The sequence below is a fragment of the Neofelis nebulosa genome, chromosome 10, assembly GCF_028018385.1.
Source record: "Neofelis nebulosa isolate mNeoNeb1 chromosome 10, mNeoNeb1.pri, whole genome shotgun sequence".
Taxonomy (NCBI): Eukaryota; Metazoa; Chordata; class Mammalia; order Carnivora; family Felidae; genus Neofelis; species Neofelis nebulosa.
The window spans coordinates 23,086,567-23,106,622 of record NC_080791.1 but is presented as its reverse complement, the minus strand read 5'-3'; the positions used below and the strand labels follow the sequence as shown (position 1 = coordinate 23,106,622).

General features: G+C 43.3%; 2 protein-coding genes across 4 annotated transcripts in view; one reads left to right on the top strand and one right to left on the bottom strand.

Annotated features, from left to right (window-relative positions):
• The first annotated feature begins 150 nt into the window (after window positions 1-150).
• On the top strand, window positions 151-6,135 carry SRPRA (SRP receptor subunit alpha). Its single transcript, XM_058687252.1, has 14 exons — window positions 151-390; window positions 1,021-1,104; window positions 1,375-1,538; window positions 1,719-1,882; window positions 2,125-2,284; window positions 2,419-2,572; window positions 2,797-2,888; window positions 2,994-3,112; window positions 3,247-3,333; window positions 3,619-3,791; window positions 3,878-4,091; window positions 4,512-4,675; window positions 4,763-4,861; window positions 5,028-6,135. The coding sequence occupies exons 1-14, from the start codon at window positions 274-276 to the stop codon at window positions 5,154-5,156; spliced, it is 1,920 nt and encodes a 639-aa protein (XP_058543235.1). The 5' UTR covers window positions 151-273; the 3' UTR covers window positions 5,157-6,135.
• A 257-nt stretch (window positions 6,136-6,392) lies between these two features.
• The window catches only part of FAM118B (family with sequence similarity 118 member B), a 48,926-nt gene continuing 35,262 nt past the window's right edge, over window positions 6,393-20,056 (bottom strand). The window contains exons 4-9 of one of the 3 annotated variants that reach the window (XR_009249570.1): window positions 17,473-17,700; window positions 15,227-15,355; window positions 13,629-13,914; window positions 9,333-10,024; window positions 7,190-7,249; window positions 6,393-6,922 (exon numbers count right to left, since the gene is read on the bottom strand). Coding sequence is in view for 2 of the 3 variants with exons in the window: in XM_058687253.1 (XP_058543236.1) it covers window positions 6,909-6,922; window positions 7,190-7,249; window positions 13,629-13,914; window positions 15,227-15,355; window positions 17,473-17,700 (717 nt within the window). In the remaining variant the exon portion in view is untranslated. The remainder of the gene's footprint in view (window positions 6,923-7,189; window positions 7,250-9,332; window positions 10,025-13,628; window positions 13,915-15,226; window positions 15,356-17,472; window positions 17,701-20,056) is intronic. The other 2 variants (XM_058687253.1, XM_058687254.1) reach the window with 2 other exon arrangements.

Genomic DNA, 20,056 nt, shown 5'->3' with positions numbered 1-20,056 from the left:
GAGGGCCACGCCCCTCCGCGCTGTAGGCCGTCCTCTCTGAGAGCCCCGCCCAGGTCCGCCCCCACCCGCCATTGGCGAGCCTGGCGCCTGCGTCAGTGTTGCGCGCCCTCGGGCAGAGGCGGAGAAAGAACACAGCAGCTCGGAGCGGAAGTGCGGCTGAGCCGGTTTCCGGGACCGCTGGTGTGACGTGTCCCGAGCTTGGCGCAGCAGGAAGCGGCGGCGATCGCGGCCTGAGTTCCCGGCGCCGGCCCCAGCTCCTTTCCCGCTGCCGCCATGCTCGACTTCTTCACCATTTTCTCCAAAGGCGGGCTTGTGCTCTGGTGCTTCCAGGGCGTGAGCGACTCATGCACCGGGCCCGTTAATGCGTTGATTCGTTCTGTGCTGCTGCAGGTATCGCCCCCTCGGGATCAGAACTACGGGCTCGACCCCCTGAACTGGTCCATAGCCCCTTCAACTGATCCCACGCTCCCCTCCCACCTTCTCCGCCTACCCTTAACTGGCCACTCACTCATTGCCAGTATTCCGCTTCTCTTTCCCGCTCCCCTGGCACCTCTAGCAACTTTGCGACGCCCCCTCCCCCTCCGTCTCTGGGACTCTAGCCGAATCCCGGCGTCTCTTGAGATTTCCCATAGTTCCCTCCATTGACCCCCTAGCAGCTTAATTTTCTGTTGTGTCGAAGGCTGGGTGCTGGGCGAGATAATGGAAAAACGCTTTTAAAAAGCTGTAAATAGCGTACAGCTGCTAGTAAATCTGATTGTGTGATTATGTCTCTTCTGGCTCCCACGTGTCTTGCCTTCCCTCTAACCTCTTTTCCCCTTAACCGTCCCCCTCCCCCCAACTTGGCACCTCCTTTTCTCCCTGATGGGATGCTGGTAGAGAGCAGTGCCCCAGCATCCTCTTGTCCTGGGGACCACAGGTTTGACTTTGAGGGAAGTGTCTGGTTCTTTCCCATAGGTAATCCTTGAGGGGCTCAAGTCTGGGTTTTCTGGGTAGTCTGAACTCTATTTTTCTTTCTTCCAGGAAAGGGGAGGTAACAACTCCTTCACCCATGAGGCACTCACACTTAAGTACAAATTGGACAACCAGTTTGAGCTGGTGTTTGTGGTAAGTGGGGCTATTTTAGAAGGATAATGATTACACTTTTCTTTAATCCTGATTAAGAGAACCCTCATTAATTGAGCCCAGTGTATACGGTGAAGTAACTGAGAAGACAGACGGTGGAGAGGGAAAGGGAAGACGCTCCTGAGCCCAGGCAGAGACCTTGGCTGCCCCTCAGGTCGGGGAAACGTGCCAGGCCGCTGAGCCAGTCTCTGGAGGCCTGGAGTGAGTTGGCTTGTAAGCAGATCTGTTGGCTCTGTTTCTCTCCCTGAACAGGTTGGTTTTCAGAAGATCCTAACGCTGACGTATGTAGACAAATTGATAGATGATGTGCACCGGCTGTTTCGGGACAAGTACCGTACAGAGATCCAACAGCAAAGTGCTTTAAGTCTATTGAATGGCACTTTTGATTTCCAAAATGACTTCCTGCGGCTCCTTCGGTGAGAGGCCTCCCCTCTGCACAATTGATTTCCATGACCTGATAAGCTCCCTTCCTTCCTGAGGGCGGTTCCAGGGGAGTAAATTGTTTATCAAAACACACGGAATTTGCTTCCCCGTTGTAACTGGCCTCTTGGTGTGAGGGTCCTTTCTCTGGACTTCGATCATTCTCTTCTTTCTAGTGAAGCAGAGGAGAGCAGTAAGATCCGTGCTCCCACAACCATGAAGAAATTTGAAGATTCTGAAAAGGCCAAGAAACCTGTGAGGTCCATGATTGAGACACGGGGTGAAAAACCCAAAGAAAAAGCAAAGAACAGCAAAAAAAACAAGGGGGCCAAGAAGGAGAGTGAGTTTGAGCTCCTTGGACATAGCAGGGCATGAAAAGTTAATGTGATAGTATGGACTGAAATTGTTTCATCTTTCCCTTGGTCGTTGCTTACCTCCCTTGCTCAGATGCCCGTCACCTAATCATCCCGTCCTTGTGATTCGCAAGGTGTTTGCCCCTAGTTTCCTCTTAAGGATTTGGAAGACTTTATTTCCCATTGTAGGAATTTGGTTGTTTTTCTCCAGTGAGTTTTCTCCTAACAGGTTCTGATGGCCCTTTGGTTACCAGCAAAGCTGTCCCTGCTGAAAAGTCAGGTCTCCTGGTGGGGCCTGAGAATGGGGTAGAACTTTCCAAAGAAGAGCTGATACGTAGGAAGCGAGAGGAATTCATTCAGAAGCATGGGAGAGGTATGGAGAAGTCCAGGTGAGCATTCTAACTTTCACCACAAATGTTGTTATCTAGCCACAGTGGGGTCAAGGGAGCGCTTATCCCTGGTTCTTGTGTGGATGTTTCCTTTCCTACTTCACTGTAACCCTTTGTGCTGTAACCCTTTACAGCAAGTCCATGAAGTCAGATGCTCCAAAGGAGAAGGGCAAAAAAGCACCCCGGGTGTGGGCTCTGGGTGGCTGTGCAAACAAGGAAGTCTTGGATTATAGCACCCCCACCACCAACGGAGCCCCTGAGGTTGCCCCACCTGAGGATATCAACTTGGTAAGAGGCAATAGGGGCCAGTGAGAGTTACCATTAGTAAGCAAATGGGGAGGAGGTAGAGACTAGGAGGGTAGTACCTTTGGTTGCTTTGGATGAAGGGGTGGGTTACATTTGGAGTTTTCCAAATCAGAGATGGAATGAGGACAGGGTAAATCCTGGGCTTCTTCCCCTTCAGCTCTCGAGAGTTCCTGATCCCCTCTTACTCCTTTCCCTGTACCCTCCAGATTCGAGGTACTGGGCCTGGGGGGCAGCTTCAGGATCTGGACTGCAGCAGCTCAGAGGATGAGGGGGCCACTCAAAACTCCACCAAACCTAGGTAGGGGAATTTCAGGTGGTGAGTGGGAGGTATGGCTCCAGAACAGATGAAACTTCATTCCTGCCCGCTGGCTTTATACGTATCCATAATTTCCTGTGCCTGCAGTGCTACCAAGGGAACTCTGGGTGGCATGTTTGGGATGCTGAAGGGCCTTGTGGGGTCCAAGAGCTTGAGTCGTGCAGACATGGAATCTGTGCTGGACAAGATGCGTGATCATCTCATTGGTAAGTTCTGAGGAACAGGTGGACTCGTGTGTACGGGACAGAGATGGTGGAGAGTAGAACCACCTGGAACTCTCAGCTGTACCATGGGTTGTTTACTGTGGACGTGGCACTCACACCTGTTCCTGTCTCTCCAGCTAAGAATGTGGCAGCAGACATTGCAGTCCAGCTCTGTGAATCTGTGGCCAACAAGTTGGAAGGGAAGGTGATGGGGACATTCAGCAGTAAGTACCTCCCTAAACCAGAAAGTGCTCAAGGGATTACACTTACTAGGAGGTGAAGAGCATTGTTCTCCATTCTTGCTAGATGTATGGCTTCTGGCAAACTCCTTCACCTCTAAACGTCTATTACAGAACTTAGACTTTAAGAGTTATCAACTAAATGAGTTTAAGTGCTTGGAACACGATCACTTATGGTGTGGATTCCTGGGACAAGGTCCCAGCTCCCTTAGGTGTTGGGTGTTCTTCGAGTACGTTCCTTGGGTTTCATGGATCCACCTCCCTTTTTAGCGGTGACTTCCACAGTAAAGCAAGCCCTACAGGAGTCCCTGGTACAGATTCTGCAGCCACAGCGTCGTGTTGACATGCTGCGGGATATCATGGATGCCCAGCGTCATCAGCGCCCTTACGTTGTCACCTTCTGTGGTGTTAATGGAGTGGGGAAGTCTACTAATCTTGCCAAGGTCAGTACAGCTCCCCATTTTCTTCACTCTCCATGTCTTAGCAATTCTCGTTCTAGATGACTGGTTTCTTTGCTTTTTTTCCACAGATTTCTTTCTGGCTGTTAGAGAATGGCTTCAGTGTCCTCATTGCGGCCTGTGACACATTTCGTGCCGGGGCCGTGGAGCAGCTGCGTACACACACCCGGCGTTTGAGTGCCCTACACCCCCCAGAGAATCACGGTGGCCGCACTATGGTGCAGTTGTTTGAAAAGGGCTACGGCAAGGACGCTGCTGGAATCGCCATGGAAGCGATTGCCTTTGGTATGGCGCAGAGAAAGCGTGGGGGAGCTTTCCTGTGTGGGCCCCGTTCCTCCTTGGGTTTCCTTGGGATTGGCAGAAGGTCAGGGTTACCCTCCTACCAATTTACTGCTCTGTAACAAGTTAGGATTGGGAACTTGCAGTGCTCTGCCTTGGGTAACAGGAGTACTAGCTGCAGGCAAAATACATTCCCACCAAAGAAACAAGTTTGCTCTCCTCTATCCTGTTGTCATCTTTTCCTGAGTGCTCTTGATTGCCAAGCACAGAATAGTTTTTTGCTCACATAACCTTATAGCCAGATCCAGAGCCCAAGAAAGTAAACACATAGGCTTTTAATACAGCCAGGTTATGACTTCTTGAGAGAAAGCTGGGAATGAACAGGATATTCCAGATGTTTTGAGTTGACCACTTTTTTCTCTTTAGCACGTAACCAAGGCTTTGATGTGGTGCTGGTGGACACAGCTGGCCGCATGCAAGACAATGCCCCTCTGATGACTGCCCTGGCTAAGCTCATTACTGTCAACACACCCGACTTGGTGCTGTTTGTGGGGGAGGCCTTAGTAGGCAATGAGGCCGTGGACCAGCTGGTGAGGGCTAGGGCCTAGTTCTTTTCCCAGCCTTATCTTTGGACAGTTGGGTGCTTCTTACAGTTATATCATGTTTCTCCCTTACAGGTCAAATTCAACAGAGCCTTGGCTGACCATTCTATGGCTCAAACACCTCGGCTCATTGATGGCATCGTCCTTACCAAATTTGATACCATTGATGACAAGGTAAATATGGATGATACAGAATAGAGTGAGATGGGGGCAGGAAGGGCAGCCTTTACAAGGGAGCTGATGCTATAAGGGTATGTTGTTGGCTCCGAAGATTCCTGTTACTGAGGGGGTAAAAAGAAGCGGCCTTGAGTTGATTGGGTATCCCCTTTCTCCACTTCAGGTGGGAGCTGCTATTTCTATGACCTACATCACAAGCAAACCCATCGTCTTTGTGGGCACTGGCCAGACCTACTGTGACCTACGCAGTCTCAACGCTAAGGCTGTGGTGGCTGCCCTCATGAAGGCTTAATGTGGCTCTTGCCTAAAACCAAATCACTGCTTCCCCCCAAAGCGCCCCCTGCATCAAGAATGTGCTTTAGAGTATGTGAGCGACTTCTCTTCAGTGTAGTACAGAGGCAGGGTGAGGGGAGCTCCAGGGGCTGCAGCTCCCCTGCCCCACTCCCTGGCAGCCCAGCCTCCACCTGCAAGGAGGGCCTAATCGTGTTACAGTCACTGCCCATCACCCCCTTCCCTGACAGCCCCCCACCCCCACCCCCCAGGCATTCCCTTCACTCTGCCTACACACTCAGCCTCACTATAGCTCTGGCCAGCGGTCAGCAGATCCACCATCAGAGCTTTGCTAATTCGTACGGTCACAGGGATGTCTGAGCACAACGAGCAGTCTGAAGTCCCAGCTCGAATAGGTTAAGAGACTTCCAGAGCCAACTCTGGGTTCTCCCTTGGATACATAGCTTTCAGGTCCCTGGGGGCCAAGATGATACCCACCACACTGTGGCAGAGTATGGCCTGTTCTTAATTGCTGCTAATTCTGATGATGACCCCATCCCCATTGTTTCCTCAAAGCATCAGCAGAGGCCAGAGTGAGTTGTTACAAATGAACGAAAGGAGTTCCTGCTTCTCAAAATCAAAGGGAGCTGAGCTGCAGTGCTGCACTGGGCTTCTCAGCCTTCCAACTCTTACCCGCTCCCAAACTCCAGATGTAAGCTTTGCATGTTCCCTTTCCTGGGAGAAAACCAACTGTCAGAAGGGTAGACGAGTTGCCCCTCTCCCCCACCCCACTCTCCACTTGAGCGGATCCTGCCTTTTCCTCTTCTTTCTCTCTACAGTGCCTGGTAGACAAGTGCTACATTGAAGAATACAAACCTCTTGTTAAGACTTGTCCTGTAGCTTGGTATTACAGATGTGCTATTAGTGCAATAAGGTGAAGGCTGTCTGCCCAGAGAAATACATAATTTATATAAGAAAATAAATTTCATAAATAAATTGCCTTTTATGTCTCGGAATTCTTTTACACAGGATTTAAAGCTAAGATCTCACATCACGCTAACTACGGTTCTGGGCCTTGTGGTACGAAGGGAAATAAAACAAGAATTGGTAACGAATGGTTGTCCAGAGAACAAGATCACCCACCTCAATGTGAAAGGAGAGCACTTTTAAATTAAGGGACAAAAACTAGGCTCCTCTAATGCCTCTGCAGGTTTGTTTTCTAAAGGGACTCTAAAAGTAGAGCCAGGGCCCTGGGAAGTAAATGAACAAGCTTTTAATACAGCTCAGTTATGTAAAATACTGTACACTGTAAAAGGTCTAGAAAACTAGAGCTTCGAGTCATGTTTTAAAAAAGCCATTGAGCTTAATTGAAAAACCAAGTATAGAGTACAAAACTGCAACAAGGGCCATGGCGGTCCCACGGCATCCAGATCCCAAGTCCTTCATGCAGGGCTGTAGCCACAGTCAGTGGAGGTGCTGCACTGATCTGCTGTGTGGACACAGGCATGTCCACCCAAGGGTGGGGGAGCTGCATTGGGTCCCACTGTCACTTGGGGATTCTTGAACTGGAATAGGACGCAGAAGATCAAGAACCAGTGGGCATGAAGGATTGAGCTGGAACACCCCCTACCCCCAACTCTCCCCCCCAACCTTCAACCGCTGGGTTTTGGTACTTCCACAGAGCTGTGTTGGGTTCTTGTAAGTTTACTTGTTAAATACTCTCCACAGTCAGGCCTGACGGTTTGGTCTAATGGTGATGATCTCTCCAGCCCTCTCATGTTCTACAGTCTGTGGAAAGAAAGAAAAGAGAATAAAATGAAGTCTCACAAAACTGATGTGTACATCTAAAGCTGCAGATAAATATTTAAGTCCAGTTTAACCCGTCAGAAGACACGACATCACAGATACTAGGAATCTTGTGATAGACTCGATAGGAAAATACAGACTCCTTAACAGGTAGGAGAGATAGATAAGTCATTCTCCAAGGTCTTAACCAAACCCCAGGAAAACATTTTCTGCCAAGAAAACTGACAAACAGACCAGGAAATAGTATACCTCTTATTTCACTGTGTGCTGTGGACGAGCCATTGAGCTGACCTTCTCTCACCATCCCTGCTAAACAGAATGCACATCAGAATCAGCATCAAACTGGGAAGCCAAAACTTAAAAAAATTTTTTTATTTTAGAGAGCATGTGAATGGGAGACGGGGCAAACGGAGGGAGAGAATCCCAAGCAGGCTCCATGCTGTGTGGAGCCCAACGTGGGGCTCAATTCCATGACCCTGGGATCATGACCTGAGCCTAAATCAAGAGATGCTCAAGCAACTGAGCCACCCAGAACCCCAACTCTTAATAGTAGAAAGAAAACCAAGCAACTAATGGGGAATAAAACCATATGGTCTAACAAGAATGGCATTATTTAGTAATGACCGTATCAGAGAGGAAGATAAAGGAGGTGGAGAGAATGAACTGGATTAGTCTTCAGACTATATCAAATAACGGAAGCAGTAAGTCTGCACTAACGCTGTCTGTAAAGAAAACATTAAATGGGCAAAGTGTGCATGTTGTCCCTAACTCCTCAAAAAGGCCAAGTTTAGGTAAAAATCCAGGGATGGAGATGGGGAGCAGCAGGCAAGTGAGCAAACTCAACCAAGTAGAAGAGTGAAAAGGATCAGATGCTCTGACAACACAAAACGGGTTAAATCTGAGCTGTCCAGTAAGGTGCTGTTGGCCACACGTGGCTATACACTTTTATGTTAGAAATTCTGTTCCTTAGTCACACTAACCACATTTCAAATGCTCAACAGCCACATGTGGCATGTGGTTACAATACTGGACAGGGAAGATAACAGAATATTTCTATCACTGCAGAAAATTCTATTGGACAGCCCTGAGATAGATAATAGCGCAAGAAAAAAGTTTGAACACACGGAAGAAAACCCTAGTCAGAATTATGACCATTTAGAGTATAAATAAAAGCACTCATACATACAAATTAGTATTGATATTCCCCCATCTTAAAAAGAACTTTAGAGGGATGCCTGGGTGCTCAGTTGAGCGTCCAACTCTTGATATCAGCTCAGGTCATGATCCCAGGGTTGTGGGTTTGAGCCCCGTGTCGGGCTCCATGCTGAGCGTGGAGCCTGCTTAAGAGTCTCTCCCCCCCCGCCCCAAACCCCTCTCCCCTACTTATGTTAAAAAAAAAAAAAAAAAAAAATTTAGCAAGTTATCGACCACTAAAATTCTCATTCCCTTTGACTAGTAATTATACTGAGAACCCATCCTAAGGAAATTGCTGGCAAAAGGAAAACTTGCAAGGATGAACATATAATTCACCACTACAGTACTTACAATAGAAAAAAAAACTAGAAAAAAGTAGAAGATGGCTAACACAGGGGAAAAATTAGGTAAACTAACATCCACACTGGAGTATAACAGAGTCATTAAAAATAGTGGTTATGAAAACTAGCCATGTGGGAAAATGTATGAGATGTACCACTGAAAAAAAAATGTACCAAGACTATGCTTCATTTACAGCTATGAAAAAATCCACAGGGAAAATTGTTAATTGGAAATATACCAAAATAACTGCTTGTATTACAATAATGAATTATAAAAGAATTATTTTTTCCTTCCCCATTACTTGATTTTTCTGAAATAAATGTACTAGGTCCTACAGAATCATTTGAATTCAAGTAACTTTCACTATGCAAAATCAAGTACACAGCACAATGCCAGGAACATAGCAAATTTCAGTGTTAACAGCAAAAGACCTCTTATTAGGATGTATCTATAAAAATGCAAATCATAACCAAGCATGGAAGATAAGCTTGACTGGTCTCAAAATGAAATAATGTTTTTAACCTAAAACTACTCTGCTCGATTTCAAATCACAAACTCAAGCTGACCACTCGAATAAAGTCCCCTGGGTCATACTGAGAATCCTTCATTTTTGAAAGTTCAGAATGCCCAACTGAGTGATAACTTTGGGGAAAGCCCCTTTGGGAGGAAGCCCATGTAGCTAACAGGATTTGTGCCACTCTACAACACTTCTAATGATGTTTGTCAAGAAAAGATTTTGTTTAACAGGAACAGCTGAACAGGGGGATTTTGTTATTGCTTTTAATTTTAGCATCATCCCTGGGTAGAAGGTCTCAAAATGCAGATCAAGAGAAATATGCAGAGCTTGGGTAGGTACCTCTTGTTTGATGACAATACAATATGCTTAGTGGAAAAGCCTACTGAAAAGTCCTAAGTGTGGGCCAACAACAGAAGAATCTGAAGCATGGAAGGACAGAAAATGCATCCCTAAAGAAAGAATAGCAAATTGTTTTCACAAGAGACAAACCCAAAGGTTTGTCTTTTGAAAGGATTTTCTAAAAACCATAAAAAATCCTACAAAAGAACACAGGCAGTAACCTCTTTGACATTGGTCATAGCAATTTTTTTCTACATATGTCTCCTGAGGCAAGGGAAACAAAAGCAAAAATAAAATATTGGGACTACATCAAAATAAAAAGCTTCTGCACAGCCAAAGGAACAATCCGCAAAACTAAAAGGCAACCTACTAAATGCAGAAGATATCTGCAAATAACCTATCTGATAAAGGGTTAGTATCCAAAATATATAAAGAACTTATAAAACTCAACACACCCCAACACCCCTCCCCCCGCCAATAATCCAATTAAAAAACCGGCAGAAGGGGTGCCTGGGTGGCTCAGTCAGGTGAGCATCCGACTTCAGCTCAGGTCATGATCTCACAGTCCGCGAGTTCGAGCCCTACATCGGGCTCTGTGCTGACAGCTCAGAGCCTGGAACTTGCTTCCAATTCTGTGTCTCCCTCTCTCTCTGCCCCTCCGCCACTCACTCTCTGTCTTTCTCTCTCAAAAACTAAACAAACAAAAAAATTAAAACAAAAAACAGGCAGAAGACATGAACAGACATTTCTCCAAAGACCTATAGATGGCCAACAGATACATGAAAAGATGTTCACCATCACTTACCATCAGGGAAAAACAAATCAAAACTACAGTGAGATATCACCTCACACCTGTCATATTGGCTAAAATCAACAACATAAGAAACAACTGGTGTTGGCGAGAATGTAGAGAAAAAGAACCCTTGTGCACTGTGGTAGGAATGCAAACTGGTACACACACTGTGGAAAACAGTATAGAGGGTCCTCAAAAAGTTAAAAATAGAACTACCCTATGACCCAGCAATCACACTATTGGATATTTACCCAAAGAATATAAAAACACTAATTCCAAGGGATACATGCACCCCTGTTTGTAGCAGGAGTATTTACAATAGCCAGGAAATGGAAACAGCCCAAGTGTCTATCACTTGATGAATGGATAAAGACGTGAGGGTGTGTGTGTGTGTGTGTGTGTGTGTGTGTGTGTGTGTGTGTGTGTGTGTGTGTTGTGTGTGTACTGGAATAGTACTCAGCCATAAAAAAGAATGAAATCTTGCCATTAGCAATGACATGCATGAAGCTGGAGAGTATAATGCTAAGCAAAAGAAGTCAGAGAAAGGACAAATACCATAGGATCTCACCTGTGTAACTTAAGAAACAAAAAATGAACAAAGGAGGAAAAAAAGAGAGAGACAAATCACAAAACAGATTCTTAACTACAGAGAGCCAACTTAGAGTTACCAGAGGAAAGGTGGGTGAGGGAATGGGTAAACAGATGATAGGGATTAAGGAATGCATGTGTGGCGGTGAGCACCAGGTGACATATGAAAGTGATGAATTGCTATATTGTACATGTGAAACTAATATAACTGGAATTAAAATAAAAACATTAAAAAAAAGGTTTTCTGGGGGCACCTGGGTGACTCAGTCTGTTAAGCATCCGACTCTTGGTTTCAGCTCAGGTCATGATCTCACAGTTTGTGGGTTTAAGCCCCACATTGGGCTCTGTGCTGACAGTGTGGAGCCTGCTTGGGATTCTTCCCCCCCACCATCTCTCTGACCTATCCCCGCTCTCTCTCTCTCAAAATAAGTAAACGTGAAAAAAAAAAGAGGGGAGACAGTTCTAAAGTCTTTGGGAAAAAGGGTTGATATCGTTTTTGGTGTTCAGTTATGGTGATGCCTTTTACAAATCTGGTTCCATCAAAGCATAGCCATTGATATCTAAGAGCTTGTGGAATTTCTCATTATAGGAGAATTCCACTTGAAACAATGTGATTCAGAAATCAGGGAATATCAGATTTAGGAAAATTTCTCTCTATATTAAATTACCTGTACTTCCTTAGGTCCCCTAAGATGCATTCAGATTGACAATGAAAATATATATTAACATACACTTTTCAGAATATATACTACATACAACAGCAAAATGGGTTGTGTGTGGGATTTTTATTTTAGAGAGAGAGAGAGTGTACATGAGTGGGGAAGAGGGGCAGAAGGAGAGAATCTTCAGCAGGCTCCAGGCTCAGCAAGGAGCCCAAAGCAGAGCTTGATCCCATAACCCCGAGATCATGACCTGAGCTGAAATCAAGAGTCAGACACTTGACTGAGACTGAGCCACCCAGGTGCCCCACAACAGCAAAGTTTTAAAAAGCATTCTCAGGGCGCCTGGGTGGCTCAGTCGGTTAAGCGACTGACTTCAGCTCACGTCACGATCTCGCGGTCCGTGAGTTCAAGCCCCGCGTCGGGCTCTGGGTTGATGGCTCGGAGCCTGGAGCCTGCTTCCGATTCTGTGTCTCCCTCTCTCTCTGGCCCTCCCCCGTTCATGCTCTGTCTCTCTCTGTCTCAAAAATAAATAAACGTTAAAAAAAAAAATTTAAAAAGCATTCTCCAATTTAGCTGATACCAAAAAATTCTGCATTTTGTAGGGTACTGGGAGCTTGTCTGGAGCCATTAATAAACCAAACCTTTTATCCCCATTTAGCTTTGTCAGAACCTGGAGGCAGGGGTTCCTGGATTCTCTGTCCCTCTCTCTGCCCCGCTCCCGCACCTATGGGCATGCGTGCTCACTCGCTCTCTCTCCCTCTAAAAATAAATAAACTTAAAAAAAAAAAAAAAAAAAAAAAGCTGGAGGTAAAATAACGAGTGGTACCACTAACCTCTATGTTTAATACCACCATAACAGTTTCCAAATAATATTTTAGGTGTTTTTTCTATTTGTAAAGATAATACATATCTTAATCACTGTTGGAAATGCTAACAGAAAAATACTAAAAAAGAAACACCTTAAATCCTACCCCAAAAAGAAACCACAGTTAATTTAATAAACATCATTCCAGATATTTCTCAATACAGACACAAACAAAAATAGAATACATCTACAATTCTGTATGAATAGGACGGACCATGGCATTCTACAACCTGCTGTTCTTTATGCACAGTGTTAGGTGTCTGATGTCTTTTTGGGCAACAAAATTTTCCCTCTTATGGCTTGTGTTTCATCAAAAAATGCTGATGTATTTGCAAATTCCATATTAACTGGAATATTTTAGGTTGCTTCCTTTTTTTTTTTTTTTTTGGCCATTATATTCAAAACTGATTACATTCCCGCACCTGTTATCTCTATGCAGTTATGTAGTATAACTGTGCAATTGTCTAATTATCTCCTTAGGAGAAATATGTAAGATAAATTGCATCAAGTGGGATTTCTAGGTCAAAAGTTTTTAAATTTTGAGCAATATTCCAAAACTTCCCCTTCAGAAAAGCTGTACTAATTTTACCTTCCCACCAACATGATGTGAATACATTTCTTTCCTCATAGCTGTAGCCAAAACTGAGTTATCTATCATTCTTTTTGATTTCGAAATCTAAATTTTATTATTTTACTTTTTTATTAAAGAACTTTTTTTTAATGTTTACTTGTGAGAGAGACAGAGGCAGAGCACGAATGGGGGAGGGGCAGAGAGAGAAGGACAGACAGAATCCCAAATAGGCTCCAGGCTCTGGGCTGTAAGCCCAGAGCCCGATGCGGGGCTCGAACCCATAAACCATGAGATCATGTCACCTGAGGAAAGCAGACGCTTAATGGACTGAGCCACCCAGGTGCCCCTATTTTTTTTTTTTTTTTTAAAGTTTATTTGAGAGAGACAGAGACAGCATGAGTTGGGGGAGGGACAGAGAGAAGGTAAGAATCCTACGCAGGCTTTGCACTGCCAGCACAGCACGGGGCCAGAATGTGGGGCCTGAACTCATGAGACCATGAGGTCATGACCTGAGCCAAAACCAAGAGTCGGACGCTTAACTGACTGAGCCATCTAGGCGCCCTGCAATCTAAATTTTAATTGCATTTCACTGACAATTAGGCCGATTTTTTTATTCTTCCCACTTCTATATTAAACTGCTTGACTATGTCTTGGTCCACTTTCCTAATATCCAAATGGCAGCTTAGTCTAACACAAAGACTAACCATGATCTCCCTTCATAATATGGTTGGGATTATAGTCCTTGTGTTGGTAATGATTTTACTCATCACAAATACATAAAAGGAGCTGTTATTCTCAGTGTCAAAATACATCTTACCTGATCTACCCCTCGTGGAGATCTCACATGTCAGTCGCCTGAAATATTCTGGGAGATCAGCATATTCATTTCCATAGGAGATGACCTTAATTCCTTTGTCCAGCATGTTTTCTCGAAGCTTCTTGAACTCATCCACATCTCCTCTCCGAACCAGCATGAAATGTTCTAAGTCAGATTTATGCTTCACAGCCTCCAGAAAAAGGGCTTGGAAAGTGGTATCATCCACAGTCCAGCCACAGCCCAGGAAAAGAAATGACTTGTTCTCATACAGTTTCTGAATCTCTCTCTTGCAGGAAAAGAAACGACATATGAAATGACACTGTGAAGACACACGCAAGGCATGTCAAAAACAAAAAAGTCAACAGGCTCACAACTACTACATTTAGCAGCCTGTGATGATCACTCAATGAAAATTTAAGAAGGTATATTCATTCCACAAAGGAGTCTGATCCTGTATATTCCTGTAAGTTGATGACTAGTCCAAAATTTTATCTTTACCTAGCATTCTACTAGTCTCTATTCAGGCTTTCACTGGGTTGGCACTGGTCAAATGGCTATATAGTTTATTTGTCAGACCTACGTGCCCAGAGGCCATAAAGCAATGAGAAGTTTTCAATATATCTTACTCTTTCCATTTTCTGGATATTTTCTTTTTTTTGCTTTACAAACTGAACCATGGATCACCAGAGAAGATCACTCCATCACCAGATTTGCTCAAAAAAAGCTAAGACACTTAGAACATCAATATGTGTGTATATGTACATATATGTATATATACGTACATATAAAAACATCAGAAATGATTCTGCTTATGGATCACTCAATGTCAATGATGGATGCAATTAAAACCAACGTCAGGGAAAGTACAGGTGGAAAAGAGTCCCTTATGCTTTTCCTGGTCTTTCTTTTCCTGCATCATGCAAAGATACTATCATCCAGCCCTGAAAACAGCCAGTATATACCAGTCTCAGAGTTGGAGAGTTGGGGGCCAGTGAATTTTCCCCACATATCCCTGGCCAGAGAGTGTTTCTGGTGTTCACACATACATATAAACAAGTCTAAAATTTGTGTCCCCAAAAAGCAACAAGCTTTTCCACAAAGCTTTTTTATCACGCTACCTAATTTTTTTCAATTTTTGCACTGAGCAGTGTGAATAAGTGTGTTAATTCAATATAAGCCCATCCCTGTTCACACAGTCTCCTAGAATGTATGTTCTAGGAGTGATTGGTCAGCAAAAAGGTACATAAATTGTTTTTGGCAGAGAGAGGGTTATTAATACTATAACAAACTAAAGGATGAAGAAGGGTAATAATGTATTCTTTGTATGCAAGGATGATGCCAATGACAGAGTGCCATCTGCTGGCTGTCAATCAGGAATAAAGTAAAACCCTATGGCTTGATACCTGAAGAGACGTTCCAAAATTCCGAAGATGGCCTGCACAACCACAAGCTAAGAAGCACAGAAAGAATGTCTGAACTTCCAGTTTTAACTCATAGGGAAAATGTCATCCCATGAAGACCAACAGTATATTTAGTATATTTAGAAGACCAACAAGAAGGAAGGCCTTCTTGAGACCAGCAAGATCAGCACTACTCACCATAACTTCAGTGTTCCTGAGCACATTCTGATACCCTGCTGGGTGCAGGACAATGCCACTAGGATTGGTGTAGACTCCATGGATGTGTAAGACGCTCAGCTTCCGCTTCTCCTGAGCCCACTCTAGAACCTATATAACACAAATATAGCTCAACCAGGTCGGCAGGGCTGAGCACCTGCTTAAAGGTCCCCATGGGTAAGAGACCGTTTTGATGGATCAGGCTGCTGACGTAACTCTTTATATCACAGGGCAAGAACGCAAAACCCAATGTGGCCTCAGTTTCCATTTGAGGTGTGGCTGTTAGGACTGATAGAAGCACGTCTGGCGATTTCTCTTTGAAAGTAGCCATCAAAAATTAGGTATTACTTGTCATCAGTTGCAGAAATGATAGGGCTCTTACCACTGGTGATATACATGACAGCTATGGATGACTGTTTCAGTAATGATCCCTAAGATAACAAGCCTCCTTGTATCCAGGCCCTGTGTAGTCCCTTTTCACACTTACTCCAGGCTTGGCCCACTGGCCTGCTTCAGCCAACGTGGCGTTAGCAAACACAATGCATGCAGCAACTTGAAAAATGTTGGCGTGAGTCTCCTTTCTCTTTTGCTGCTTTTGGAACCCAAGCTACCATGTGAAGCAGCCTTGGCTAGCCCGCTAGAGATGTGTGGCCCAGCCACTGCCTGTACCACCAGACATGGAAACAAGGGCCACCTGACACCACCCAGACTTAGTCTAGCCCCCGGATGACTGCAACCATGTGGGTAACCGGTAAAACCCGCAGGACTGCCAAACTGAGCCTCTAAGCCCAGCTCAGATCACTCATTCACATTATCATGGGCAAATAAAATGTTTGAAGCTCCAGCGTTTAGGGTGGTTTCTTGTGCAGCTGATGAGCAACACAAGAATCACTTCAGTCTCGCCTGAGTTACCTAAAAGGTTACCAATGAAGAACAGTCACTTAGGGACAATGATAACAATAGCCACCTGGATGCCATGGTTCCATTTACTCAAGACCCTGAGAAAGCATAATTTTATTCTCTTAACATTCTAGAGAAATTAGGTATGGGTTAGGAAAAATAGTAAATAGGCAGAGAGATACTGAATCTGAATATCACTAGGCCCCATTCTGACTACCAGTCAATGGCTTTAACCACTAGACTTCAATATGGCCCTCGTGTGAACTAAAAATACAAAGCAAATCTTGAGGTTCCAAGATGAAAATGACAAAGAAAATAGCAAGTCTGATACTAGCCTTAACATTTGATTTCCTTTCAAAACCTGACTTCAAGGTCAGCAAAATCACAAGAAATCTCAAGAATGGTATTGTAGCTACTTCTCTGGCAGAGGCAGTGTACTGGGACAATGAATGCCAGTGGGTGAAACACTTTTCTATCCAAACTCTAGTTATTTGGGCTCTAGGTTGGACACAGAGACAGGTTCCTTGGAAAACAAAGTGTAGAAGGAAAATTACAAAAATACAAAGCAGGGCACATGAAACCTGGTGGCATTTTACAACCTGGTTTTTTCTTTTTCTTCTTCTTCTTTGATCATGTCTCTGACATCTTTTTATGGCGATAAAAATATTTTCCCTTTCATGGCTTCACCGTATTTCATCAATTAGGTAAATGTTGGTGTATCTACAGAATCTCCTATTGGTGCTAGAGTTCAAATTACAAACTCAAGTGACCAGTCTAAGAAAAAAGCCTCATCTTATTAGTTGACCTAGATCAACATAATATCATGGTAAATGGCTTGGGTACAGTATGAACTATATTAATAATAATAAAAAAAAAAGGCTCTCAAGGTTTCCACTGAACATTAACTTTAACCCAGCTATCACTTTGCTTGAAAGTTGCTCTCCAGACATCATAAAGTAGTTTTCATACATTTCCAATAATGTCATGAAGAATATATCCTAAGATATCTAAATCAGTATTACACTCACCTGATGTTTGCAAATGTTAAAGAGATCTTACAGTTCTAATGACTTTTTATAACCTTGCTTTGAAATTTGGTGAAACTGTCAAAACTCACAGAACTGAACACTTTTAAGGTCTGTGCATTTTACTTCATGTTGATTTTATCTCAAAAAGCAAAAAAATAAAAATCCAACCAAAGACAAGAATCTTCCTTTCTACCTTGACATAAATACCAGTAAATGTATAATATACCAACTAGAAAATAGTTTTTCTGAAGACACAACCCATCATTAGCCCAAAGAAGAGACTAATCCTTTACTTTTTACCTTTTTCTCATCAGTAAGGTCAAGGGATTCGAGTTGTTTTCCCTGATCAGCTGCATACAGTTCCAGGAGATTATCAAAATTTGTAGTTAATACGAGGGCTCCATTTTCCATCAGGTGGAGAACTGACTGAAGGAGTTGTTTTCCAGAATCTTCCATCTTTGACTCCAAGTCATCAAATACTTCATATAAACAGTCTTTGAAAAATGTGGACCGAACATTACTAGTTCTCTGGGGAGGGATTTGAAAGAGAAAAATTAATTCTAGGTGTTTTGGTAGGTCATTTGTTTTAATAACAATTATACAGCAAATCTTTGAAGAGAACACTCTGTACTTAAAATAAGGATAAAATACTGTCTACCTCAAAGAGTTATAAGAAAAATAGGATGATACATGCCAAATGCTTAGCACAATGCCTAGCACATAATAAGTGATCGGTACTATTACATCATATGCAAAAAAAAGAAGTTCTCTAAATAAGCATTTTCATAGATTAAAAGACAGCTCTAAAATGTGGTTTAGTGTCTCTTTTTCTAATCCTGGATGCTTTTTACAGATGCTTATAGATTTAAGAAAAACTGCTTACTTTTCTCTCTGCCTGTTTTTTTTCCCCTAGCATAATTTAGGAATTCATTTACAGATATGCTAGGAAAAATACTTAGGGTATAACAAAGGTTATCAAAATTATGCATTTTGCAACTATTAAAAATACCAAACACTAATGAGTTAAAAAAAAAAAACAGACATCCTACTTCTTTACAGATGGTTTATCTGAATAAGTGCTTTCCCAGGTTCATTCTAAACGTATGTAAATGTCAAGAACTAATGAGGAACTATAATACAAACCTCAGGTAGGAAGGTGGCTTTATTTTTTGTAATTTTTATTATTTTTTCATTAAAAAAACTTTTTTTTAATGTTTATTATTTTTGAGAGAGAGAAAGAGAGAGAGAGAGAGAGAGAGAGAGAGAGAGAGAGAGGGAGGGAGAGAGAGAGACAAAAAACACGAGTGGGGGAGGGACAGAGAAAAAGGGAGACGGAATCCAAAGCAGGCTCCAGGCTCTGAGCTATCAGCACAGAGCCCAACGTTGGGCTAGAACCCACAAACTGTGAGATCATGACCTGAGCCGAAGTCAGACGCTTAACCGACTGAGCCACCTAGGCGCCCCAGGAAGGTGGCTTTATAACTTGAAAGACAAAGTGGCCCTGGGGCACAGGAATTTCAAATGGGAAGGTAACTATGTAATGTGCTACAACAAATGCCTGATACCTATCTTGTTCCTGCAATACTATTTCAGTAGATAATATCAGAGCAAGAATTAGTTCATACAGGCGCCAATATTTCCCATTCAAACTCCAAGCAATTGCCATTAGCAGCTAGACAGGTAGATAATGAGCTCCTTCTGCTTTTCCTCAAAGTAGTCCCCCTACCTTCCTGGTTTCCTTTGTGTATCTTTCTAATAGCACAATGCTCAGAGAAAAATCCGTTTCCATGGAACCACATAAGCAGATTCATAAAATACACTTCCATGTGCCAAATTCTTTTCCTAATTTTTCCAGGTATTTTTAAAAACTATCCATTCTTTAAAAATTATACCTACCAAAAAATGGTAAATATTTAAACTGTAGAAAAACTGGAGCACAGGGGTGAAACAGTACCTCTGTATTTGATGGTGAGACACCTTGAAGTTTATCTTGTCTATCAATCACTATTCCATGCTGTATCTACCACTAGACAGGCTTCTCATTCATCAGCGTGCTCAAAGATCCTCTTCTAGGGCTAACTAGATGCTATAGACCATATTTACGTGGCTAAGAATGTGGGTCATGTTTTTCAACTTGTCCATTTTCATTACATAATGGCATTAATAATTACATCACATACTAGCAACCCACAGACAACCAATTGGGGACTCTAACACTTTATCAGAATGAACGATCTGATCAGAAACTGTGAAGAACCTATAATCACACTTACCAAAAATATGATGCCCCTGTAATATCTACCAAAATTACAACCCAATTACCCTACAGTCTTGCAGTTCTATTTCAGGGAATATATCCCACAGATATACTTCAAACAAATGAAATGACATATACAAGATTATCACTGCTCTGTTATCTGTAGTAGTAAAAAACTGGAAACAAGCAAAGTATCCACATGTAGGAGACGGATATGGCCAAGAACCCATAAAAAGGAAGCCGGTATGGAAAGATCTCCAGGATATACTGTTAAGTAAAACAAACAAGGTGCAGAACAGTACCTTTAGAACGTACCTGGGGTGCCCGAGTGGCTTAGTCGGTTAAGCACCCGACTTCGGCTCAGGTCATGATCTCATGGTTCGTGAGTATGAGCCCCCACATGAGGCTCTGTGCTGACAACGCAGAGCCTGCTTAGGATTCTCTTTCTCTCTCTCTGGCCCCCCTGTGCGCGCGCTCTCTGTCTCTCAAAATAAATAAATAATCTTAAAACAAATCTATTAAAAAAATTAAAAAAGAATGTACCTGTTGACATGGGGGATGGAGGAGGTAGTGAGGTAAGAATATTTGCTTGTATTACAAAGAGGAACACTGGAAGGATGCTCAAAA